The sequence below is a fragment of the Coregonus clupeaformis genome, chromosome 28 (assembly GCF_020615455.1).
Source record: "Coregonus clupeaformis isolate EN_2021a chromosome 28, ASM2061545v1, whole genome shotgun sequence".
Lineage (NCBI taxonomy): Eukaryota > Metazoa > Chordata > Actinopteri > Salmoniformes > Salmonidae > Coregonus > Coregonus clupeaformis.
Window position 1 is genome coordinate 11,597,297 of NC_059219.1, and position 27,384 is coordinate 11,624,680.

The 27,384-nt window shown below is 43.0% G+C and overlaps 2 protein-coding genes across 2 annotated transcripts in view; one reads left to right on the forward strand and one right to left on the reverse strand.

Moving 5' to 3' along the window:
• The first annotated feature begins 8 nt into the window (after positions 1-8).
• Positions 9-8,225, forward strand: si:ch211-269k10.4 (uncharacterized protein LOC100150242 homolog). The gene is made up of 5 exons (XM_041870804.2): positions 9-220; positions 6,297-6,416; positions 6,876-6,932; positions 7,438-7,551; positions 7,678-8,225. Exons 1-5 carry the CDS (start codon positions 17-19, stop codon positions 7,774-7,776), a joined length of 594 nt encoding a protein of 197 aa, XP_041726738.1. The 5' UTR covers positions 9-16; the 3' UTR covers positions 7,777-8,225.
• A 2,710-nt stretch (positions 8,226-10,935) lies between these two features.
• The window catches only part of LOC121556917 (pleckstrin homology domain-containing family G member 4B-like), a 66,194-nt gene continuing 49,745 nt past the window's right edge, over positions 10,936-27,384 (reverse strand). The window contains 8 exon segments of the mRNA XM_041870801.2: positions 10,936-11,111; positions 12,500-12,756; positions 13,041-13,313; positions 18,860-18,976; positions 19,666-19,843; positions 20,117-20,287; positions 23,904-24,128; positions 27,029-27,118. Coding sequence (XP_041726735.2) covers positions 11,106-11,111; positions 12,500-12,756; positions 13,041-13,313; positions 18,860-18,976; positions 19,666-19,843; positions 20,117-20,287; positions 23,904-24,128; positions 27,029-27,118 — 1,317 coding nt within the window. The 3' untranslated portion in view covers positions 10,936-11,105.

Below are 27,384 nucleotides of genomic sequence, written 5' to 3' on the forward strand. Positions count from 1 at the left end.
TTGTGACTGAGACGTCATGGCTTGTGCAGACATCCCTATGGACATCCTGGGTCCTGAGGCTGAGGCTGAGGCTGAGGCTGAGGCTGAGGAGCAGGAGTATGAGGAGGCCGGGGACCAGAGAGGAGAAGCACTGATCAAGTATTACCAAGCCGCTGAACTAATGCCTGCTCCCAAAGGACCCCTCCATGACCTGTTACTGAAGCAGCCTGCAGTGTTGGGGGTAAGAGCATAGATACTAACAGCTCTATATAATACCATATTATACTGCTCTTTATATATGGGCATAGCCACAGGAAGTAGTTTTGGGGGTGGGGGTGCTGCCACTTTTTTGCCGACTATGGGAGTAGTAAAGGCCCAGTGCACTACTTCTCTGATATTTAAAAAAATATATATATATATTAATTTTTTATTAATGTATATTTTTTGTTACCATTTTCAGGGTGTACTGCAGCACCCTCAGCACCACTACTTCCTCTAGCTATGTCTATTGGTAAGACTCAGAGATGAGCCTTTACAGTATCTCTGTTATATGTTAAGTGGACATGCACAGTGAGGGGAATTTATAAGAGGAACTAATGCAGCTATTAGTATGCCTGTTCATGAGAGAAGTACGAAAGTATTTTTTGAATGGGGAACTGTTAACCACATGTTTTTATTTTAATAGAATGTATACTGTCTCATGAGTTCTCATGGTTCCTGGCATGTATGAATGCCGATCTCAAGTTCTTGCATAGTTTAGGCTCCATAGTTTGGACCTGTGTGAGATTTAAATACCTTATCATGTAATTCATGTATTATACACTATGAGGTTTAAATACCTTATCATGTAAGTCATGTATTATAAAAGCAATTTAGGTCAAAATAGTTTATACTAAGAAAGGAAATAGAAAGTCTAACAGAACAGATAGATGGCAATAAAACTGTAACATAGAGGCTCAGAATAAATTAGAGGAAAAACAAAAAGAAATGGAGAAACTTATTCAAGAAAGATCAAGTGTAATATATTATAAAAATAAAGCAAACTGGATGGAATATGGGGAAAAATGCACAAAATTCTTTTTTTAATCTTCAACATAGGAATGCTACCAAAAAGAACTTAATGAAACTGGTTACAATTGACGGAGTCACCCATAATTCACCAAATGATATTTTGAAGGAAGAAACAAAGTACTTTAAGCATATGTTTTCTTTTCAGTCGCCTCCATCTCCTCTAACTGAAGCTAACTGTAGAGATTTTTTTTCTATTGATAATGTTAAATTAACAGCCACACAGAAAGACTCATGTGAAGGTGAAATTACAGAGGAGGAACTTCTGGATGCAATTAAAGACTTTAAGTCCGGGAAAACTCCAGGGTTGGATGGCATACCAGTCGAGGTATACCAAACCTTTTTTGATATACTAAGAGGACCGTTATTAGCATATTTTAACCACTCCTATGTAAATGGTAGATTATCTGACACTCAAGAAGAAGGTCTGATCTCATTATTACTGAAACAGGATACAAGTGGAAAATATAAAGATCCAGTCCATTTACAAAATTGGAGGCCCCTTACACTTCAGTGTTGTGATGCAAAAATCCTAGCAAAATGTATAGCGCATAGAATTAAAAAGGTATTGTCGGATATTATTCATTCTAATCAGACAGGTTTTTTACATGGAAGATACATTGGAGATAATATAAGGCAAGTATTGGAAACAATAGAACACTATGGAAAATATGGGAAACCAGGCCTGCTATTCATAGCAGACTTCGAAAAGGCATTTGATAAAGTTCGACTGGGGTTTATATATAAATGCCTGGAGCATTTCAATTTTGGAGAATCTCTTATAAAATGGGTCAAAATCATGTATAGTAACCCTAGGTGTAAAATAGTAAATAATGGCTATTTCTCAGAAAGTTTTAAACTGTCAAGAGGAGTGAAACAAGGTTGTCCACTATCGGCATATCTATTTATTGTGGCCATTGAGATGTTAGCTATTAAAATCAGATCCAATAATAATATCAGAGGATTAGAAATACAGGGTTTAAAAACAAAGGTGTCATTGTACGCTGATGATTCATGTTTTCTTTTAAATCCACAACTAGAATCCCTCCACAGCCTCATAGAGGATCTAGATACATTTTCTAACCTCTCTGGATTACAACCAAATTATGATAAATGTACTATATTACGTATTGGATCACTAAAAAATAGAATTTTTACATTACCATGTAGTTTACCAATAAAATGGTCTGATGGTGATGTGGATATACTCGGAATACATATCCCAACGGAAATAAATGATCTCACTTCAATACATTTTAATAGAAAGTTAGCAAAAATAGATAAGATCTTACTACCATGGAAAGGAAAATACCTGTCAATTTGTGGAAAAATCACCCTGATTAACTCTTTAGTATTATCCCAGTTTACCTATTTGCTTATGGTCTTGCCGACGCCTAGCGAACAGTTTTTTAAATTATATGAGAAAAAATATTCAATTTTATTTGGAACGGCAAGCCAGACAAAATTAAAAGAGCATATTTATATAATGAATATGAATTCGGAGGACAGAAATTATTAAATATTAAAGCGTTAGACCTATCACTAAAAGCTTCAGTCATACAAAAGTTATACTTAAATCCGAACTGGTTCTCAAGCAAATTAGTAAGATTGTCTCACCCAATGTTCAAGAAAGGCCTTTTTCCCTTTATTCAGATTACAACCTCTCACTTTCAGTTATTTGAAAAGGAAATAATCTCCCAAATGTCACTATTTCTAAAACAAGCCATAGAAAGTTGGTTGCAATTTCAATTTAATCCTCCAGAAACGACAGAACAAATAATGCAACAAATATTGTGGTTAAATTCAAATATACTAATTGACAAAAAACCTTTATTTTTTGACAGAATGTTTAAAAAAGGTATAATCTTCGTAAATGATATCATCGGTAGGACTGGTGGGGTTATGTCACACATGCAGCTAACAAAAACATATGGAAATGTCTGCTCTACCCAAAATTACAACCAAATAATTGCAGCCTTACCGCAAAAGTGGAAGAGGAAAGTGGAAGGGGGAGAAAGTAAGGAACTTGTCTGTCGGCTGTGCATTAAAGAACATAATTGGTTAAGGAAAACTGTGATAAATAAAAAAGTATATCAGTTTCACTTAAGGACCAAAGGATTGACAGCCGTCCCATATAGATTGCAAAATAGTTGGGAAGAGATCTTTGACGTACCGATCCCATGGCATAGTGTTTATGAACTGACACGCAAAACGACACTTTAAATTATTATATAAAATTCTTGCTACCAATATAATGTTATTTATATGGGGGATACAATCTTCCCAGCTCTGCAGATTTTGCTGTGAAGAGACAGAATCATTAGATCATTTGTTTTGGTTCTGTCCATTTGTAGCTTGTTTTTGGACACAGGTCCAGGAATGGCTAAAGGATTGCAATATTTACCTGGAACTAACCTTGCAGATAGCATTACTGGGTGATCTGAAAAGTCATAGTCAATCAATCAATAATATAATAATACTTTTAGCAAAAATGTTTATTTTTAATTCACAATCTGTAGAAGCAATGAGAATAGAAAGGTTCAGAACTTTTGTAAAACATCACAGTACGGTTGAAATATATATGGCAAATAGAAATCCTATATGGATGGTGTTAAGAGATAGATGGGAGGTATTGAATAGAGTTGAAGGATGGGACTAATAACAAATAACAACAAATAATAACAAAGATATCTAATAATGTAAGCATACTGTGTCCATAATAAGTATATATGTTGTATGTTGGGAGCTTTTGGGAAAGAGCACAGTTAGAAAGATATGGCATATAGAAGCAAACCGGATGGACATCATGAAAATGATCGGAGAGGTTGAGAGTAGAAGAAGTTCAGGAGCAAAAATAATAATAATAATATATATATATATATATATATATATAATATAATTATTGTAAAATTAACTCTGTCCATAAGGTGTAGATAGTAATTATAGACCGGAAGTAGAGGCCTGGGCATTGTTGTTCACTAATTTACTCCAAGTAGGGAAAGGATGGTGGGGTTGAAAAGTAATAAAGGGGGGTATATATATAAAAAAAAAACAAAAAAACATGGGGGATTGGAAGTGATGCAGACAATTACATTGATAGAAGATACAATCTATCTGCAATATTAAGCTGATCCATCCCCCCCCCAAAAAAAAATATTAAATAAAAAAGTAATGTATTATACACTATGAGGTTTAAATACCTTATCATGTAAGTCATGTATTATACACTGTGAAATGTAAATACATTATCATGTAAGTCATGTATTATACACTGTGAGGTTTAAATACCTTATCATGTAAGTAATGTATTATACACTGTGATATTTAAATACCTTATCATGTAAGTCATGTATTATACACTGTGAAGTTTAAATACCTTATCATGTAAGTCATGTATTATACACTGTGAGGTTTAAATACCTTATCATGTAAGTCATGTATTACACACTGTGATATTTAAATACCTTATTATGTAAGTCATGTATTATACACTGTGAGGTTTAAATACCTTATCATGTAAGTCATGTATTATACACTGTGAGGTTTAAATACCTTATCATGTAAGTCATGTATTATACACTGTGAGGTTTAAATACCTTATCATGTAAGTCATGTATTATACACTGTGAAATGTAAATACATTATCATGTAAGTCATGTATTATACACTATGAGGTTTAAATACCTTATCATGTAAGTCATGTATTATACACTGTGAAGTTTAAATACCTTATCATGTAAGTCATGTATTATACACTGTGAGGTTTAAATACCTTATCATGTAAGTCATGTATTATACACTGTGAGGTTTAAATACCTTATCATGTAAGTCATGTATTATACACTGTGAAATGTAAATACATTATCATGTAAGTCATGTATTATACACTATGAGGTTTAAATACCTTATCATGTAAGTCATGTATTATACACTGTGAAGTTTAAATACCTTATCATGTAAGTCATGTATTATACACTGTGAGGTTTAAATACCTTATCATGTAAGTCATGTATTATACACTGTGAAGTTTAAATACCTTATCATGTAAGTCATGTATTATACACTGTGAGGTTTAAATACCTTATCATGTAAGTCATGTATTATACACTGTGAGCAGGAAAGAGATGTAATGACACTGTTTACATGAAACATTTTCACTGAAATTCTCTTCCCTATTTCAGAGCATCCTTCATCATTAAATGTCAATTCATAAATAACTACCAGACCCAAATGTAAATGTGTACCAGTTAACTATATAAATATATGACAGGACTGTGTACCAGTTAACTAAATAAATATATGACAGCACTGTGTAACATATCTTTATATAGTTAACTGGTACACAGTCCTGTCATATATTTATATAGTTAACTGGTACACAGTCCTGTCATATATATACATGTATTTAAACCTCACAGTGTATAATACATGACTTACATAATAAGGTATTTAAACCTCACAGTGTATAATACGTCTTAAAGTAATGATGGACTGTCGTTTCTCTTTGCTTATTTGAGCTGTTCTTCTATAGGGGGCTATCTTCTGTATACCGCCCATACCTTGTCACAACACAACTGATTGGCTCAAACGGTATTAAAAAAGGAAATACATTTCACAAATTAACTTTTAACAAGGCACACCTGTTAATTGAAATGCATTCCAGGTGACTACCTCATGAAGCTGGTTGAGAGAATGCCAAGAGTGTGCAAAGCTGTCATCAAGGCATCAATACCTTATGGTGGCTATTTGAAGAATCTCAAACATAAAATATATTTGGATTTGTTTAACACTTTTTTGGTTACTACATGATTCCATATGTGTTATTTCATAGTTTTGATGTCTTCACTATTATTCTACAATGTAGAAAATAGTAAAAATAAGGAAAAACCCTGAAATGAGTAGGTGTGTCCAAACTTTTGACTGGTACTGTATATAAATTATTTTTATTATTTATAAATATATGACAGGACTGTGTACCAGTTAACTATATAAATATATGACAGGACTGTGTACCAGTTAACTATATAAATATATGACAGCACTGTGTACCAGTTAACTATCTAAATACATGACAGGACTGTGTAACAGTTAGCTATATAATTCAGGATAGAGATAAAACAAAGCAAAATGTGTGTATGTTTAGTTAGAGTGGTCTTGCTTCTAGTAGCACACAAATGCATTTAATAGAAAATACATTTATGGATGATAATTTTCAATGGTTTATTTGTGAGGGTTTGTGTTTGCCCCAGTCTTTGCAGATGATGTGCGGTCTACTAAGTGTTGCAGTAGGAGTTGTGTTTGCTGCAACTCGGGAGGCAAGCCTGTCCCTTTTAACCATGTTCAGAGTCGCACCCTTCACTGGACTATTAGTAAGTAGTGGCAGGGTTGTCTTTTAGTCATTACATGTGATTAGTTTTAATGTCGAGGACCACTTTGGAAATACTGCAAGTCTTCTGATGAAGGTTTTCAAGAGTACTACTCTGGGGTCAAATTCACAGCTTGTTGGATGCATATATTGTTTTTACCCACAATTCAATAGCACTGACTGAAGGGTTGATATTTAAGGGTGAACATGTTTTACATTAAATTCTGAAACTCATATTCTTATTTCAGTGTATAATATACTGATCATGTAACTATCACTAAATTTTAATTTCAGCAATTAAGTAAAATCAATTAGTAAAAAACTCTGTTCACCCAAAATTCTGTTAATAAAGCAATGGTAAAATAATGATTAATCACCGCTTATAAAACCTATTGATAATTACTGTCAACGTGAAGAACTTTAAATGTAATCTTTTCTCTCTCTCTCTCCTCTCTCTCCTCAGTTCTTCATCGCTGGGTTGTTATCCAACCTGTTGTTCAAATTCCCCAGACTATTACCTGTGAGTCAATAGTTTTACCTGTGAGTCAATAGTTTTACCTGTGAGTCAATAGTTGTACCTGTGAGTCAAATGATCGCAATGCAGAAAATACCCAGCGGGCAACACAGATTGAACTACAACACAGATTGAACTACAACACAGATTGAACTACAACACAGATTGAACTATAACCAGATTAACGTCATAATCACTGCATTGGAACCAGTGTTGCCCCCTGGGTAGATTAGATTACAATAGATTAGTTAGATTAGAAAAACCTTACACAGTATACTGTCCATAGGAATACAGACAAAATCACAAATTAAAAGTTAAACGTTTTAATTGATTAAAGATTTCAAAAATGTGTTAATACATTGACTGTTCTGATATTCATGTTTATATTAGACTAGATGTAATACAAACCTTGATTGAATCCTTGGGAGGCTTTGATGAGTTTCATTTCATTTTAACACACAGTAGCCGTTAGTGGAGGATCCGTGTAACGCTCTGTCTTATGAACCTATAGGTCTGCCTGTGTGTCAACATTGGCTGCATGGTCGTAGCAGTAGTTGGAGGACTGTTGATATGCGTTGACTTGGCCATAACTTCCTGGAATCCCAATGTTGACCATCATCTGAAGGTTATTAGTTATAAAAGCTTTTTTTCCCATACTGGAATAGGGCACCATTTGGGACCCATGTTTGATTGTCTGACATGTTTTCTTCTTCTATTTGTTTGACTATGAGCCGTTGTGTTTCTGTAACAGCTGGAGATGCTGATGCTCTGTGTGTTGGTTTTGGAGGTGACCCTCTCTGCTGTCCTCTCCTTCTGGATCCGGGGAATGAAACGCAGCCATTCACTGTGAGCTGTTATCTGTCTGCCAACTATACATGGACGTCCACATCCAAATATAAAGGGATTTTTTAAACATTTTTGATAGTGAGAGAGTATGTCAATGGGGGAAGATATGTTGTGTCAAAGGGCAGGGCCGTAGTGAAGGGAGTTATTATTATAATGTAGTCTCTACTTGATTGTAAATTAACCATCATCCGTATTTCCAAGACAGAGAGTACTCTAAAAACCCAGCAACTGTTTAGCTTAGACCATCAGTATGTGCCCCAATGTATGAGAAAGTACAGCAGCCTCAGATTTCTTTACCCACTATCCAGCCTATGTACGCTAGTGATGAGTCCTCAAAAAGGGACTTCATTTTTAGATGCCCCGACGCCTATCTGTGGGTTTTTAGAGTACTGTCTCAACCTCGGTGATTGCCTCCCTGCCTGCCTGCCTGCCTGCCTGCCTGCCTGCCTGCCTGCCTGCCTGCTGCGAGTCCTGTCTGTGTGGTTGTGGTCTGACTCTGCTGCGTAGCCACACACAAACACACACTGTGTAGCTACATGCTCCACTCAGACTGAGAACAACAGTCTTGTGGTCAAAACTAGAACCCGTCCCAAATGGCACCCTATTTAGTGCATTGCTTTTGACCAGGGCAGGGTAGTGCACAAAAAATATGTAGGGAATAGGGTGCCATTTGGAACGCGGCCATGTTGTGTTCTCTGAGGCGTCGAGGCAACCATTCTTCATTACCATTTCTTCCTCGGTCCTTTGTTCCCTATTTTAACCAGTATTAGTTCTTCCTGTGTGATCCTATCTATCTCAGTGTGTGTGTGCAGGGGTCTGTTCGTGGTTAATGATAAGAGTGTTTCTATGAGTAGTTTAGGTGCTAACTGTAAAGGGTGTCAGCATCAGTACATAGCTCAGGTCTACCTGTTGACAGTTTGAAACAGAGACATTTAGAAACAAAGCCCCGATTTTGTTGTTTCCAACTGATACATTCACATGGATACTCTATTATCCGGAGAGAGTGCTTCGCCTTGCTTGCTTGAAACAGTGTAATTGTTGGTTGAGTAAAAATAATTGTCATATTATGCATTGGGAAAAAGCTGAAGTAATATCATGTCAAATGTAGTTGTGGTGCTAAAAATCAAAGTGCTTTTTAATATGATGTTTAATACTCTGTACAGAGAGACACATAGTACTGGTAATGATAAGAAAAGCCAGAGAGACAGGGAGATGTTGCTTGTTCTGTCGCCTCGATCACACCGACAGCGTCATTGCGCAAAATGTTACGCAGCATCATCTGGATATGTGTGCAACAAAGGTTCAACATTCACCTTCTGCTACCGTTTCTGTCAAGCCGTCTACGCATACAGTTTGACGCATACGTTCGATAAATCCAACATACGCACCACACAGAACGCACTGCAACTGCCTCTGCAACGCAATGCTGCAAGGCAAACGCAGCGTTCCATTGGAAATGAATGTACTTCTGGTGTACCAAAATGCAAATGACGCTGTCGGTGTGATCGAGGCTTTAATCAACAGAATAGCTGGTAGTGAATCACCACAAGCGTCTGTCTGGCTGTCTGCTGGGTTCCATGTGTTTGCTTCCTTGAATAAAACATAATAAAACAACAACTCATCTCCATTATAAACAGTGATACATATCTAGTTCATTAAAACACATATACAGTCAGAACATGACGTACCAGCATTTGTGAAACTATTTCTTTAAGTACTGCATACATAGCAATGTCACATTTTCAATACATCGTTATGAAATGCCGAAGGCCATCAGTCTCTGCTGTGAGTGTCTGTCGTGTGTCTGTTGTTGTCAGAGTGGTCTGTTGTGTGTCTGTTGCTGCCAGAGTGGTCTGTTGTGTGTCTGTTGCTGTCAGAGTGGTCAGTAGAGACACAGTAGAGTCCAGTGGAGTGCAGTAGAGACCAGTAGAGACCAGTATAGTCCAGTAGAGTCCAGTAGAGACCAGTATAGACACAGTAGAGTCCAGTAGAGTCCAGTAGAGACCAGTAGAGTCCAGTAGAGACACAGTAGAATCCAGTAGAGTCCAGTAGAGACACAGTAGAATCCAGTAGAGACACAGTAGAATCCAGTAGAGTCCAGTAGAGTCCAGTAAAGACCAGTAGAGACCAGTAGAGTCCAGTAGAGACCAGTAGTCCAGTAGAGACACAGTAGAGTCCAGTAGAGACACAGTAGAATCCAGTAGAGTCCAGTAGAGTCCAGTAGAGACACAGTAGAGACACAGTAGAGTCCAGTAGAGACACAGTAGAGTCTAGTAGAGAGCAGTAGAGACACAGTAGAGACCAGTAGAGACCAGTAGAGACCAGTAGAGACACAGTAGAGACACAGTAGAGTCCAGTAGAGACCAGTAGAGACACAGTAGAGTCCAGTAGAGACACAGTAGAGTCCAGTAGAGTCCAGTAGAGACACAGTAGAGTCCAGTAGAGAGCAGTAGAGACACAGTAGAGACCAGTAGAGACCAGTAGAGACCAGTAGAGTCCAGTAGAGACCAGTAGTCCAGTAGAGACACAGTAGAGTCCAGTAGAGACACAGTAGAATCCAGTAGAGTCCAGTAGAGTCCAGTAGAGTCCAGTAGAGACACAGTAGAGACACAGTAGAGTCCAGTAGAGACACAGTAGAGTCCAGTAGAGTCCAGTAGAGACACAGTAGAGTCCAGTAGAGAGCAGTAGAGACACAGTAGAGACCAGTAGAGACCAGTAGAGACCAGTAGAGACCAGTAGAGTCCAGTAGAGACCAGTAGTCCAGTAGAGACACAGTAGAGTCCAGTAGAGACACAGTAGAATCCAGTAGAGTCCAGTAGAGTCCAGTAGAGACCAGTAGAGACCAGTAGAGTCCAGTAGAGACCAGTAGTCCAGTAGAGACACAGTAGAGTCCAGTAGAGACACAGTAGAATCCAGTAGAGTCCAGTAGAGTCCAGTAGAGACCAGTAGAGTCCAGTAGAGTCCAGTAGAGACACAGTAGAGACACAGTAGAGTCCAGTAGAGACACAGTAGAGTCCAGTAGAGTCCAGTAGAGACACAGTAGAGTCCAGTAGAGAGCAGTAGAGACACAGTAGAGTCCAGTAGAGACCAGTAGAGTCCAGTAGAGTCCAGTAGAGACACAGTAGAATTCACTAGAGACCAGTAGAGACACAGTAGAGTCCAGTAGAGAGCAGTAGAGAAACAGTAGAGTCCAGTAGAGACACAGTAGAGTCCAGTAGAGACACAGTAGAGTGCCCAGTGTTACAGGCGTCACTGTGCATGCTTAACAGTATAGCTTCCTCACTCACAAGTCCTTACTGATCCTCTGTAACACCAGTTCTCAGTGCAGTGGCCTCACAGCTAGAAGAAGAAGAAGACACATTGACAGGGTTAATAAAAAGTATTTACAAACTATCAATTTGCCAACGTCCACCCCCAACTGTCTGGTACTACTGAGCTAGAGAAAGGTTTATTTGACATTATTGTCTAACATTTAGACAGTAAATCTACTGATCAGCCTCCATCTACATCTTATGACCATAAGGGTAGATGATTACAATGTCATAACCTTATATTACAACAGATGTCTGCACCCATCACAAAGGATCTGCTGCCTCCTAGCGGCTGAGCTAAGGTACTGTATGAACAGCAAGTGAACCTTTTAACATATGAAGGTGCATCAACAACTCCAACAAAAGCAAAACAAACATATAGCTATGTAACATGGTATACCACGCATGCCAGAAGGACACAGAGGCGCATGAGACGTGAGACATGAGACATGAGACGGACCAGAGAACCCAAAAGCTTGACACAACAAATCATCTATCACTAGGACCCAGAGTGTTAACTAGTCAGGTCACATGATCAGGGGAAACTCCTGGCCCGACACACCAGCCATTTAACCCCAGCAGGACACTGTCATGCATCCATGCACACACACACACACACACACAGACACACACACACACACACACACACACACACACACACACACACACACACACACACACACACACACACACACACACACACACACACAAGCATGTTTGCACACAGATTAGTATTCAGGGAACAGACGGAGGGAGATCCCCACAGTTGTTAACGAGGCTGTGAACCAAACAGAACACGACACAGACCACGCTCACTCTGGCCAGACCCAATGACTTACTGAGCTAAAAAGCCCTCTCTCTCTGTGAGTCAGACCACTGTAGAGAGGCCTGTTGTAATATGAGAGGTCTTGCTCTGGCAAAAACAAAAGCAACACACAAAATGGTTGTGAGAGAGAAACCAGGGAGAGCCAATGGCTGCAAAGTTCACTGTTCACTCCACTGGAATGACATGATTGATTGGACAGGATGATGTTGGATGACAGATAGTGGGTGGGTTAGCAAACCTCTGAATAAACAGAATCATTCATGCCCCAGTGTATAAAAACCTTCAGAAGATACTTCACTTCAACTGAGAGTATTCAGCAATCAGCGCAAGAACAGAGCTATTATCTACCGATCAGACCTGGGTTCAAATACTATTTGAAATCTTTTAATGACTTTGAGCGTTTGCTCTAGCCTGCCTGAAGTGCTTGGGACTATTCTATTGATCCATTAAGGCAGGCAAAATCAATCAAGCACATATTTAGTATGCTCAATCAAGCACAGATTAAGTATTTGAAATGATTTCATTATTAGCTACTTTAAATGTGTCTACATTAGGTCAGTATTATGTGTAAAAACAACCATTCTACTCACTGCTGTGATGAAGATGCTGCCCTGGGCTTGGAGGTCCTGGTCCTTAGGGAACGAAGCTGGGGGAGGGGCCATCTGAGGGTGGGAGGAGCCGAGAGGCGTGGACGAACACAGGAAGGAGGAAGTGGAGTCGCTGGGGAAGGTGCCGATGATGATGTTGGGGCGGCCGTGGCCTGGGATGGGGAGGGCGAGGCTGCTCAGCCCCGTCACACTGTCACTGGAGGTACACCGGGACGACGTCTCCCCCGAGCTCTCTGTGACTGTTGGACAACACAGAGAAGATAAGGTAGTCATTTAGTTCAGGGACACTTTCAGGGGGACAGAGAGGAACAAGACATCCTTAGTAATGTGTTAGGGACAGTAAGACACTTTAGGCCGAGGACATGGGATGCGTACCAAATGGCACCCTATCCCCTATATAGTGCACTACGGTTGACCAGGACTTACAGGGCTCTGGTCAAAAGTAGTGCACTATATAGAGAATAGGGTGTCATTTGGGACTCAGACATGGATACCTGTTAGGGGATGCCTGCCTGTCACTCACTCATAGAAGGCTGGCTGCCAGTGTCCTGCTCCAGCTCGTCCTCCTCAATGCAGTCGTAGGGCCAGTGGCTGAAGGAGGGTACGCTGCTCAGGGCGTGGGGGTGCTGGTGGGCAGGCGAGGGGTACAGGTGCAGGTTGAGGGAGCCCAGCAGTGAGGAGGAGGACTGGGAGGAGGAAGAGGAGGTGCTACTGTTGGAGATGGTGGAGTGAGGCCGCTTAAAGGGTGTAGAGTGGTCAAAGGAGGACACCGCGATGGACGCCCTGGTCCTCGACTCTGGAAGGAGAGAGGGAAGGGTTGTGTATAGAACATGAACATTTCACTGTACACATTTCTACCTATGGATCATGGCTCCATGGAAGGGGGTAAGAGGATACTCTGGGACAGCCACAGAACACAGGTGGTATCAGGCTACTCTGGGACAACAACAGAACACAGGTGGTATCAGGCTACTCTGGGACAGCCACAGAACACAGGTGGAATCAGGCTACTCTGGGACAACCACAGAACACAGGTGGAATCAGGCTACTCTGGGACAACAACAGAACACAGGTGGTATCAGGCTACTCTGGGACAACAACAGAACACAGGTGGTATCAGGCTACTCTGGGACAACCAAAGAACACAGGTGGTATCAGGCTACTCTGGGACAGCCACAGAACACAGGTGGAATCAGGCTACTCTGGGACAACCACAGAACACAGGTGGAATCAGGCTACTCTGGGACAACCACAGAACACAGGTGGTATCAGGCTACTCTGGGACAACCACAGAACACAGGTGGTATCAGGCTACTCTGGGACAACAACAGAACACAGGTGGTATCAGGCTACTCTGGGACAGCCACAGAACACAGGTGGAATCAGGCTACTCTGGGACAACCACAGAACACAGGTGGAATCAGGCTACTCTGGGACAGCCACAGAACACAGGTGGTATCAGGCTACTCTGGGACAACAACAGAACACAGGTGGTATCAGGCTACTCTGGGACAACCAAAGAACACAGGTGGTATCAGGCTACTCTGGGACAGCCACAGAACACAGGTGGAATCAGGCTACTCTGGGACAACCACAGAACACAGGTGGAATCAGGCTACTCTGGGACAACCACAGAACACAGGTGGTATCAGGCTACTCTGGGACAACCACAGAACACAGGTGGTATCAGGCTACTCTGGGACAACAACAGAACACAGGTGGTATCAGGCTACTCTGGGACAGCCACAGAACACAGGTGGAATCAGGCTACTCTGGGACAACCACAGAACACAGGTGGAATCAGGCTACTCTGGGACAACAACAGAACACAGGTGGTGTCAGGCTACTCTGGGACAACAACAGAACACAGGTGGTATCAGGCTACTCTGGGACAACCACAGAACACAGGTGGTATCAGGCTACTCTGGGACAGCCACAGAACACAGGTGGAATCAGGCTACTCTGGGACAACCACAGAACACAGGTGGTATCAGGCTACTCTGGGAGAGCCACAGAACACAGGTGGTATCAGGCTACTCTGGGACAACCACAGAACACAGGTGGTATCAGGCAGGTAGCTTAGTGGTTAAGAGCGTTGTGCCAGTAACCGAAAGGTCGCTGGTTCTTATCCCCGAGCCGACTAGGTGAAAAATCTGTCGGTGCCCTTGAGCAAGGCACTTAACCCTAATTGCTCCTGTAAGTCGCTCTGGATAAGAGCGTCTGCTAAATGACTAAAATGTAAAATGTAAATGTGCTCTGGGACAACAACAGAACACAGGTGGTATCAGGCTACTCTGGGACAACAACAGAACACAGGTGGTATCAGGCTACTCTGGGACAACCACAGAACACAGGTGGTATCAGGCTACTCTGGGACAACCACAGAACACAGGTGGTATCAGGCTACTCTGGGACAACCACAGAACACAGGTGGTATCACACTACTCTGGGACAACCACAGAACACAGGTGGTATCAGGCTACTCTGGGACAGCCACAGAACACAGGAGGTATCAGGCTACTCTGGGACAACCACAGAACACAGGAGGTATCAGGCTACTCTGGGACAACCACAGAACACAGGTGGTATCACACTACTCTGGGACAACCACAGAACACAGGTGGTATCAGGCTACTCTGGGACAACCACAGAACACTGGAGGTATCAGGCTACTCTGGGACAGCCACAGAACACAGGTGGTATCAGGCTACTCTGGGACAGCCACAGGAGGAATCAGGCTACTCTTGGACAGCCACAGAACACAGGTGGTATCAGGCTACTCTGGGACAGCCACAGGAGGAATCAGGCTACTCTGGGACAGCCACGGAACACAGGTGGTATAAGGCTACTCTGGGACAACCACAGAACACAGGTGGTATCAGGCTACTCTGGGACAGCCACAGAACACAGGTGGTATCAGGCTACTCTGGGACAACCACAGAACACAGGTGGTATCAGGCTACTCTGGGACAACAGAACACAGGTGGTATCAGGCTACTCTGGGACAACCACAGAACACAGGTGGTATCAGGCTACTCTGGGACAGCCACAAAACACAGGTGGTATCAGGCTACTCTGGGACAACCACAGAACACAGGTGGTGTCAGGCTACTCTGGGACAACAACAGAACACATGTGGTATCAGGCTACTCTGGGACAACCACAGAACACAGGTGGTATCAGGCTACTCTGGGACAACCACAGAACACAGGTGGTATCAGGCTACTCTGGGACAACCACAGAACACAGGTGGTATCAGGCTACTCTGGGACAACAACAGAACACAGGTGGTATCAGGCTACTCTGGGACAGCCACAGAACACAGGTGGTATCAGGCTACTCTGGGACAACCACAGAACACAGGTGGTATCACGCTACTCTGGGACAACCACATAACACAGGTGGTATCAGGCTACTCTGGGACAGCCACAGAACACAGGTGGAATCAGGCTACTCTGGGACAGCCACAGAACACAGGAGGTATCAAGCTACTCTGGGACAGCCACAGAACACAGGTGGTATCAGGCTACTCTGGGACAACCACAGAACACAGGTGGTAGCAGGCTACTCTGGGACAGCAACAGAACACAGGTGGTATCAGGCTACTCTGGGACAACCACAGAACACAGGTGGTAAGGGCTCGAGCCACAGAACACAGGAGGTATCAGGCTACTCTGGGACAACCACAGAACACAGGTGGTATCACGCTACTCTGGGACAACCACAGAACACAGGTGGTATCAGGCTACTCTGGGACAACCACAGAACACAGGAGGTATCAGGCTACTCTGGGACAACCACAGAACACAGGTGGTATCAGGCTACTCTGGGACAACCACAGAACACAGGAGGTATCAGGCTACTCTGGGACAACCACAGAACACAGGTGTTATCAGGCTACTCTGGGACAACCACAGAACACAGGTGGTGTCAGGCTACTCTGGGACAACCACAGAACACAGGTGGTATCAGGCTACTCTGGGACAACCACAGAACACAGGTGGTATCAGGCTACTCTGGGACAACCACAGAACACAGGTGGTATCAGGCTACTCTGGGACAACCACAGAACACAGGTGGTATCAGGCTACTCTGGGACAACCACAGAACACAGGTGGTATCAGGCTACTCTTGGACAACCACAGAACACAGGTGGTATCAGGCTACTCTGGGACAACAACAGAACACAGGAGGTATCAGGCTACTCTGGGACAACCACAGAACACAGGTGGTATCAGGCTACTCTGGGACAACCACAGAACACTGGTGGTATCAGGCTACTCTGGGACAACAACAGAACACAGGTGGTTATCAGGCGACTCTGGGACAACCACAGAACACAGGTGTGTATCAGGCTACTCTGGGACAACCACAGAACAAAGGTGGTGTCAAGGCTACTCTGGGACAACCACAGAACACAGGTGGTATCACGCTACTCTGGGACAACAACAGAACACAGGAGGTATCAGGCTACTCTGGGACAACCACAGAACACTGGTGGTATCAGGCTACTCTGGGACAACCACAGAACACAGGTGGTATCAGGCTACTCTGGGACAACCACAGAACACAGGTGGTATCAGGCTACTCTGGGACAACCACAGAACACAGGTGGTATCAGGCTACTCTGGGACAACCACAGAACACAGGTGGTATCAGGCTACTCTGGGACAACGACAGAACACAGGTGGTATCAGGCTACTCTGGGACAACAACAGAACACAGTTCTGAAGAGTATTCACACAACATTGTCGGTAAGGTAACGTTAGAGGAGAGGGACAATACACTAGCCAGACAGTCAGTCTAGCATGGGTTAATGCAGAGGATGTTCCTATTCTTCCTCAAGTTAGTCTAATCTGAGCTGTTCATGTTACATTGTGTCTAGTGTTTGAGTTCATGTTACATTGTGTCTAGTGTTTGAGTTCATGTTACATTGTGTCTAGTGTTTGAGTTCATGTTTCATTGTGTCTAGTGTTTGAGTTCATGTTACATTGTGTCTAGTGTTTGAGTTCATGTTTCATTGTGTCTAGTGTTTGAGTTCATGTTACATTGTGTCTAGTGTTTGAGTTCATGTTTCATTGTGTCTAGTGTTTGAGTTCATGTTTCATTGTGTCTAGTGTTTGAGTTCATGTTTCATTGTGTCTAGTGTTTGAGTTCATGTTTCATTGTGTCTAGTGTTTGAGTTCATGTTACATTGTGTCTAGTGTTTGAGTTCATGTTTCATTGTGTCTAGTGTTTGAGTTCATGTTTCATTGTGTCTAGTGCTTGAGTTTATGTTTTCATTGTGTCTAGTGCTTGAGTTCATTGTGTTTGTTTTGTATTATTTGTGTACACAATCAACACAAATGTTTATTACAAAAAGAGGGGGAGGCCGGGTAGAAATTGTGTGTAGAATGAGAACAAAATATTTTGTAATTCTTGCGGTAGCTCGCAGCCATTCATTAGGTTCTGTATTGTTGAGAGAGAATTCCAGCTTGCTCCATGAAAGAAAAGTCATTTGATTCTGAATGCTAGCAAATTAGATGACTTTGGTTAAGGCTGCTGCACTGGAATGTCAATGGAAAAAGCCTGCACTGATTCCACCTGGTGCGTTAACTTCAACATCCTTTGATATCTGACATGCACCAAATCACCTGCGACAGACACAAGTCCAGACAACCTCTCTCTCTCACTTCTACAAACATGACACTGTATCAGTACATAAGACCTGCCTGGTGGAGTATGGGGGGTAGATTAAGACTTTGAGAGGACCCACATATTTCAGCTGGAACAGAAAATGTAAAGTGTTTAAAGGAAGGACAGAAGAAATGTGCTCTGAGATGCTGTGATGTTCTGTTTTGCTTCGGTGAACTTGACAATGCACCCCCCTATCCCGGGAAGGAGAGAATTTACTAATCAGGCTTTCTCATCAGCAGCTGGATTGGCAGACGTTGTTGAAAGACAAATTCAGCAAACAGAGAGAAAGAGAGAGAGAGTGGAGAGAGAGAGAGAGAGAGAGAGAGAGAGAGAGAGAGAGAGAGAGAGAGAGAGAGAGAGAGAGTGAGAGAGAGAGAGAGAGAGAGAGAGAGAGAGAGAGAGAGAGAGAGAGAGAGAGATCGAGAGAGAGAGAGAGAGAGAGAGAGAGAGAGAGAGAGAGAGAGAGAGAGAGAGAGAGAGAGAGAGAGAGAGAGAGATCGAGAGAGAGAGAGAGAGAGAGAGAGAGAGAGAGAGAGAGAGAGAGAGAGATCGAGAGATCGATTATTATAGTGTATTGATTTTGTGAATTTAGTATGCTGACCTCACAAAATGAAATTCCGGGCATATTAGGTTATTGTATCGTAACGTATCGTAGAGACAGCTCACCTGACCCCTTCATGATGTAGTCAATGGCTCGGTCACTAATGGCAGCATCACTAGGCTTGATGTCCATGAAAGGCTTGCTGCCAATCCCCATGGAAACCATCTCTTTCAAGCGCACCTCTGTAGTTAAGAGAATAAACACGTTATGACCCTCACTCAGACCCACAATGAGAGGTTCCATTTGATGAACCTGAGGTTGACTGATGTTGACTTGGACTAGAACCAGACATGCCACCTCTTAATGATTGGTCCAGAAGGTTATCAACACAGGCCTCAGGACAGACAAGACATGCCACCTCTTAATGATTGGTCCAGAAGGTTATCAACACAGGCCTCAGGACAGACAAGACATGCCACCTCTTAATGATTGGTCCAGAAGGTTATCAACACAGGCCTCAGGACAGACAAGAGACATGCCACGTCTTAATGAATGGTACAGAAGGTTATCAACACAGGCCTCAGGACAGACAAGAGACATGCCACCTCTTAATGAATGGTCCAGAAGGTTATCAACACAGGCCTCAGGACAGACAAGACATGCCACCTCTTAATGATTGGTCCAGAAGGTTATCAACATAGGCCTCAGGACAGACAAGACATGCCACCTCTTAATGATTGGTCCAGAAGGTTATCAACACAGGCCTCAGGACAGACAAGACATGCCACCTCTTAATGAATGGTCCAGAAGGTTATCAACACAGGCCTCAGGTCAGACAAGAGATAAAGAGGAATCACTTGTTCCAGAACACAACAACAGAGATGATAAACTCATGTCCAGATATGACCCACTAATTCCCACCACAACTCACCCCTGTTCCGTAGCGCCTGCCTCCAGAGGATCTTTCCGATGATGGCAGTCCACACAGCCTTGACCTCTCCAGAGCTGGCCTGTAGGATGAACGTGTCCTGGGACTTCCTCCTCCGGAACCAGATCTCGAAACGCAGCCCGCTGTCGCCCACGCTCTCTGTCATTCCTATCTCTGCCGTCTGAAAGAGTCGCCAGAAACTGTCAACTTTACTGGAATACACTGCCTGTGGTGCTTTGGAGACTGAACATACTTGTGCAGCGCCTCCATTGAATCCTTTGAGGAGAACCCTGCTAACTGTGGTTCCACACCTCACAATAAACGATACAAACATCACTGCCTGAACACAACAACATAGCATAACGTTAGCCCACTGGCTGAAACGTCATATTACCTCATAGTTCTTAACTTCAGAGTACATACTAAAACACTCTGCGTGTGTTGACGTTGTCACCTTGTAGGACTGCTTGTAGATGTAGAGGTCGTATCCTCCCTCGATCTTTTTGGTTTTGCTGAAGAGGATGAGGTCCTCGAACAGGAAGACGTGACGGAGGTACTTCCTGCGGCCGCACCACACGATGAACTCATCCTGACACCTCAGCTGACCCTGTTCCTTCAGGTTCACCTACAGGAGACCAGAGGAGACATTTCACATTACTTACTCCGACATTTTTTTCCAAACAAATAATGATACATGATGTGAATGTTTCTATTTCCTCTGACCACCTCATCTCTCTCTCTCTCTCTCTCTCTCTCTCTCTCTCTCTCTCTCTCCCTCCCTCCCTCCATCTCTCTCTGTCTTGTGCATACAGTTGAAGTCGGAAGTTTACATACACCTTAGCCAAATACATTTAAACTCAGTTTTTCACAATTCCTGACATTTAATCCTAGTAAAAATTCCGTCTTAGGTCAGTTAGGATCACCACTTCATTTTAAGAATGTGAAATGTCAGAATAATAGTAGAGAGAATGATTTATTTCAGCTTTTATTTCTTTCATCACATTCCCAGTGGGTCAGAAGTTTACATACACTTAATTAGTATTTGGTAGCATTGCCTTTAAATTGTTTAACTTGGGTCAAACGTTTCGGGTAGCCTTCCACAAGCTTCCCACAATAAGTTGGGTGAATTTTGGCCCATTCCTCCTGACAGAGCTGGTGTAACTGAGTCAGGTTTGTAGGCCTCCTTGCTCGCACACACTTTTTCAGTTCTGCCCACACATTTTCTATAGGATTAAGGTCAAGACTTTGTGATGGCCACTCCAATACCATGACTTTGTTGTCCTTAAGCCATTTTGGACACGACTTTGGAAGTATGCTTGGGGTCATTGTCCATTTGGAAGACCCATTTGCGACCAAGTTTTAACTTCCTGACTGATGTCTTGAGATGTTGCTTCAAAATATATCCACATAATTTTCCTTCCTCATGATGCCATCTATTTTGTGAAATTCAACAGTCCCTCCTGCAGCAAAGCACCCCCACAGCATGATGCTGCCACCCCCGTGCTTCACGGTTGGGATGGTGTTCTTCGGCTTGCAAGTTACCCCCTTGTTCCTCCAAACATAACGATGGTCATTATGGCCAAACAGTTATATTTTTGTTTCATCAGACCAGAGGACATTTCTCCAAAAAGTACAATCTTTGTCCCCATGTGCAGTTGCAAACCGTAGTCTGGCTTTTCTATGGCGGTTTTGGAGAAGTGGCTTCTTCCTTGCTGAGCGGTCTTTCAGGTTATGTCGATATAGGACTCGTTTTACTGTGGATATAGATACTTTTGTACCTGTTTCCTCCAGCATCTTCACAAGGTCCTTTGCTGTTGTTCTGGGATTTATTTGCACTTTTCGCACTAAAGTACGTTAATCTCTAGGAGACAGAACGCGTCTCCTTCCTGAGCGGTATGACGGCTGCGTGGTCCCATGGTGTTTATACTTGTGTACTATTGTTTGTACAGATGAACGTGGTACCTTCAGGCGTTTGGAAATTGCTCCCAAGGATGAACCAGACTTGTGGAGGTCTACAATTTTTTGGCTGATTTCTTTTGATTTTCCTATGATGTCAAGCAAAGAGGCACTGAGTTTGAAGGTACAGTCGTGGTCAAAAGTTTTGAGAATGACACAAGTATTGGTCTTCACAAAGTTCGCTGCTTCAGTGTTATTAGATATTTTTGTCAGATGTTACTATGGTATAGGCCCCGTGTAGCTCAGTTGGTAGAGCATGGCGCTTGCAACGCCAGGGTTGTGGGTTCGTTTCCCACGGGGGGGCAGTATGAAAAATGTATGCACTCACTAACTGTAAGTCGCTCTGGATAAGAGCGTCTGCTAAATGACTGAAATGTAAATGTATACTGAAGTATAATTACAAGCATTCCATAAGTGTCAAAGGCTTTTATTGACAAATACATTTAGTTTATGCAAAGAGTCAATATTTGCAGTGTTGACCCTTCTTTTTCAAGACCTCTGCAATCCGCCCTGGCATGCTGTCAATTAACTTCTGGGCCACATCCTGACTGATGGCAGCCCATTCTTGCATAATCAAGGCTTGGAGTTTGTCAGAATTTGTGGGGTTTTGTTTGTCCACCCGCCTCTTGAGGATCGACCACAAGTTCTCAATGGGATTAAGGTCTGGGGAGTTTCCTGGCCATGGACCCAAAATGTCAATGTTTTGTTCCCCGAGCCACTTAGTTATCACTTTTGGCTTATGGCAAGGTGCTTCATCATGCTGGAAAATGCATTGGTCGTCACCAAACTGTTCTTGGAGGGTTGGGAGAAGTTGCTCTCAGAGGATGTGTTGGTACCATTCTTTATTCATGGCTGTGTTCTTAGGCAAACATGTGAGTGAGCCCACTCCCTTGGCTGAGAAGCAACCCCACACATGAATGGTCTCAGGATGCTTTACTGATGGCATGACACAGGACTGATGGTAGCGCTCACCTTGTCCTTGAATCCCCTTTCCAAACAATTGGAAAGGGGATTCATCAGAGAAAATGACTTTACCCCAGTCCTCAGAAGTCCAATCCCTGTACCTTTTGCAGAATATCAGTCTGTCCCTGATGTTTTTCCTGGAGAGAAGTGGCTTCTTTGCTGCCCTTCTTGACACCAGGCCATCCTCCAAAAGTCTTCGCCTCACTGTGCGTGCAGATGCACTCACACATACCTGCTGCCATTCCTGAGCATGCTCTGCACTGGTGGTGCCCCGATCCCGCAGCTGAATCAACTTTAGGAGACGGTCCTGGCGCTTGCTGGACTTTCTTGGGCGCCCTGACGCCTTCTTCACAACAATTGAACCTCTCTCCTTGAAGTTCTTGATGATCCGATAAATGGTTGATTTAGGTGCAATCTTACTAGCAGCAATATCCTTGCCTGTGAAGCCCTTTTTGTGTGAAGCAATGATGACGGCACGCGTTTCCTTGCAGGTAACCATGGTTAATAGAGGAAGAACAATGATTTCAAGCACCACCCTCCTTTTAAAGCTTCCAGTCTGTTATTCTAACTCAATCAGCATGACAAAGTGATCTCCAGCCTTGTCCTCGTCAACACTCTCACCTCACAACGAGAGAATCACTGACATGATGGAAGCTGGTCATTTTGTGGCAGGGCTGAAATGTAGTGGAAATGTTTTTTGGGGATTAAGTTCATTTTCATGGCAAAGAGGGACTTTGCAATTAATTGCAATTCATCTGATCACTCTTCATGACATTCTGGAGTATATGCAAATTACCATCATCAAAACTGAGGCAGCAGACTTTGTGAAAATTAGTATTTGTGTCATTCTCAAAACTTTTGACCATGACTGTAGGCCTTGAAATACATCCACAGGTACACCTCCAATTGACTCAAATGATGTCAATTAGCCTATCAGAAGTTTCTAAAGCCATGACATCATTTTCTGGAATTTTCCAAGCTGTTTAAAGGCACAGTCAACTTAGTGTATGTAAACTTCTGACCCACTGGAATTGTGATACAGTGAGTTATAAGTGAAATAATCTGTCTGTAAACAATTGTTGGAAAAATTACTTGTGTCATGCACAAAGTAGATGTCCTAACCGACTTGCCAAAACTATAATTTGTTAACAAGAAATTTGTGGAGTGGTTGAAAAACTAGTTTTAATGACTCCAACCTAAGTGTATGTAAACTTCCGACTTCAACTGTACATTTTTCATTTGGGTGGCCCCAGTGGGAATTGAACGCACAAAACTTGGCGTTGCAGGTGCCATGCTCTACTGCTCCATCCCCCCTGACTTACATCACATCCCCGGATGGCGTCCATGGCCAGCAGGTCATTGCCGTGGCGCAGCTGGAACTTGACCATCTCCTCTGCGGTGCGGAGGTCAGAGAGCTCCTGTTCCTGGGATTGACCACACTCCTTGATCAGGTCCTTCAGCAGCAGGGCATACTTAGACATCCTCTGGATGGGCTTTAACAGGTAGGACGCCAGGTCCATCTTATCACCCAGCTCCAACTGCTTGTTCTGGGGAGACGGAGAGGTCAGAAGGTAGAGGTCAGAGGTCAGGATACACACAGAAAGATAAACAGACCAACAGACAGGTAGGACGCCAGGTCCATCTTATCACCCAGCTCCAACTGCTTGTTCTGGGGAGACGGAGAGGTCAGAGGGTAGAGGTCAGGGGTCAGGATACACACAGAAAGATAAACAGACCAACAGACAGGTAGGACGCCAGGTCCATCTTATCACCCAGCTCCAACTGCTTGTTCTGGGGAGACGGAAAGGTCAGAGGGTAGAGATCAGGGGTCAGGATACACACAGAAAGATAAACAGACCAACAGACAGGTAGGACGCCAGGTCCATCTCATCACCCAGCGCCAACTGCTTGTTCTGGACAGCAGACACACACATAGAGGAGGATGAGAGGGGATGTAGGACTCTGTATGCAGACGTGCAATAGCTTTTCTAAATGTCAATTCTGATGTCAATTCAACTCCACCATTCTACATAGGTAGACATCCAGTAGCTATATAAAGTTTGTCAATGGGAATTCTAATGTTACTCAATGTAGAACTACCAGATGTACAGTTGTAGCTAATGTTAGACTCTAGCTTGTTACCATACTAGAACGCATTAATTACTTTACATGTATAAGGAATGTATATGTTGGGATCAAGGAAGGGTAGATGGGAACTAGGAAAATGGAAAGTTACGGAGAGCAGAAGCTTCATATTCTGTTCCATGTTTCTGAGAAGAGGCAATTGTTAGTCTCCGATAAGGCAGGCTGGCTGCGGAACTAGGGAGGAGTGAGGAATACGTCTCGAGGTGAAATCAACAGATGAAGTGTGAAGAAACCTCTGGGAGGAGGGGCCAGAGAGGCCCACCACAACGTCTCCCCTACTCTAGTGCTATCTCACACATACAGTGGGGGAAAAAAGTATTTAGTCAGCCACCAATTGTGCAAGTTCTCCCACTTAAAAAGATGAGAGAGGCCTGTAATTTTCATCAAAGGTACACGTCAACTATGACAGACAAATTGAGGAAAAAAAATCCTGAAAATCACATTGTAGGATTTTTTATGAATTTATTTGCAAATTATGGTGGAAAATAAGTATTTGGTCACCTACAAACATGCAAGATTTCTGGCTCTCACAGACCTGTAACTTCTTCTTTAAGAGGCCTCTGTCCTCCACTCGTTACCTGTATTAATGGCACCTGTTTGAACTTGTTATCAGTATAAAAGACACCTGTCCCCAACCTCAAACAGTCACACTCCAAACTCCACTATGGCCAAGAACAAAGAGCTGTCAAAGGACACCAGAAACAAAAATTGTAGACCTGCACCAGGCTGGGAAGACTGAATCTGCAATAGGTAAGCAGCTTGGTTTGAAGAAATCAACTGTGGGAGCAATTATTAGGAAATGGAAGACATACAAGACCACTGATAATCTCCCTCGATCTGGGGCTCCACGCAAGATCTCACCCCGTGGGGTCAAAATGATCACAAGAACGGTGAGCAAAAATCCCAGAACCACGTGGGGGGACCTAGTGAATGACCTGCAGAGAGCTGGGACCAAAGTAACAAAGCCTACCATCAGTAACACACTACGCCGCCAGGGACTCAAATCCTGCAGTGCCAGACGTGTCCCCCTGCTTAAGCCAGTACATGTCCAGGCCCGTCTGAAGTTTGCTAGAGTGCATTTGGATTATCCAGAAGAGGATTGGGGAGAATGTCATATGGTCAGATGAAACCAAAATATAACTTTTTGGTAAAAACTCAACTCGTCGTGTTTGGAGGACAAAGAATGCTGAGTTGCATCCAAAGAACACCATACCTACTGTGAAGCATGGGGGTGGAAACATCATGCTTTGGGGCTGTTTTTCTGCAAAGGGACCAGGACGACTGATCCGTGTAAAGGAAAGAATGAATGGGGCCATGTATCGTGAGATTTTGAGTGAAAGCCTCCTTCCATCAGCAAGGGCATTGAAGATGAAACGTGGCTGGGTCTTTCAGCATGACAATGATCCCAAACACACCGCACGGGCAACGAAGGAGTGCCTTCGTAAGAAGCATTTCAAGGTCCTGGAGTGGCCTAGCCAGTCTCCAGATCTCAACCCCATAGAAAATATTTGGAGGGAGTTGAAAGTCCGTGTTGCCCAGCGACAGCCCCAAAACATCACTGCTCTAGAGGAGATCTGCATGGAGGAATGGGCCAAAATACCAGCAACAGTGTGTGAAAACCTTGTGAAGACTTACAGAAAATGTTTGACCAGTGTCATTGCCAACAAAGGGTATATAACAAAGTATTGAGAAACTTTTGTTATTGACCAAATACTTATTTTCCACCATAATTTGCAAATAAATTCATTAAAAATCCTATTATGTGATTTTCTGGAATTCTTTTTCTCATTTTGTCTGTCATAGTTGACGTGTACCTATGATGAAAATTACAGGCCTCTCTGATCTTTTTAAGTGGGAGAACTTGCACAATTGGTGGCTGACTAAATACTTTTTTCCCCCACTGTACATTCCACGCCCACTAAGGTTTCAGTAACAGGCAGGGCTGGGACTACACCAGTGAGAGGAACCAATTAAATTCCTGCCTCGCAACAGAGATGTATTGGTTGTCTAGATGTGTAAGGAGTTGACCACGCCTATTAGAAGGTTATAAATATATGTGCTTGTGTAATCATGCTTTGTCTTTGCAGCTGTATGACCCAGTGGGTGAATAAACCTGATTTGAGCTTTTTCTAGTTTTACTCAGTTTGTTCAGAACCTAACACTACTACCTACATGGTGTTTGGCTCACACAACTTTACAATTAGCTTGTTGCTGTGCAGTGGTTTGGTTCATATTGGTTAAAGGTTAGAGCTGGTGTTAGTTAAGCTGTTCCTTTAGTAACCAGAGCCGTTTCTAGACGCACCTTAAAGAATCCGTTCCCGTGGCTGGTGAGTAGAGCGTCAGACTGCGGCTTGTTCTTGCTGTAGAGAGCATACATTCCAAACTGATCCTCCTGCACACAGGAATAACAAGTTACCACACTGACTACAGCCAAAGGTACACACACAGGATCCGTCCCAAATGGCACCCTATTCCCTATATAGTGCACTACTTTTGACTAGGGCCCATTGGGTGCACTATTTAGGGAATATAGTGCACTTTATAGGGAATAGGGTGCCATTTGGGCCGCAGTCCCAGTTTTCTACGCTAGGCCTAAACACGGAGACCCATTTAGCTCATGAGGCCTGGATTCCATCAACCAACCATTAGGATTCCATT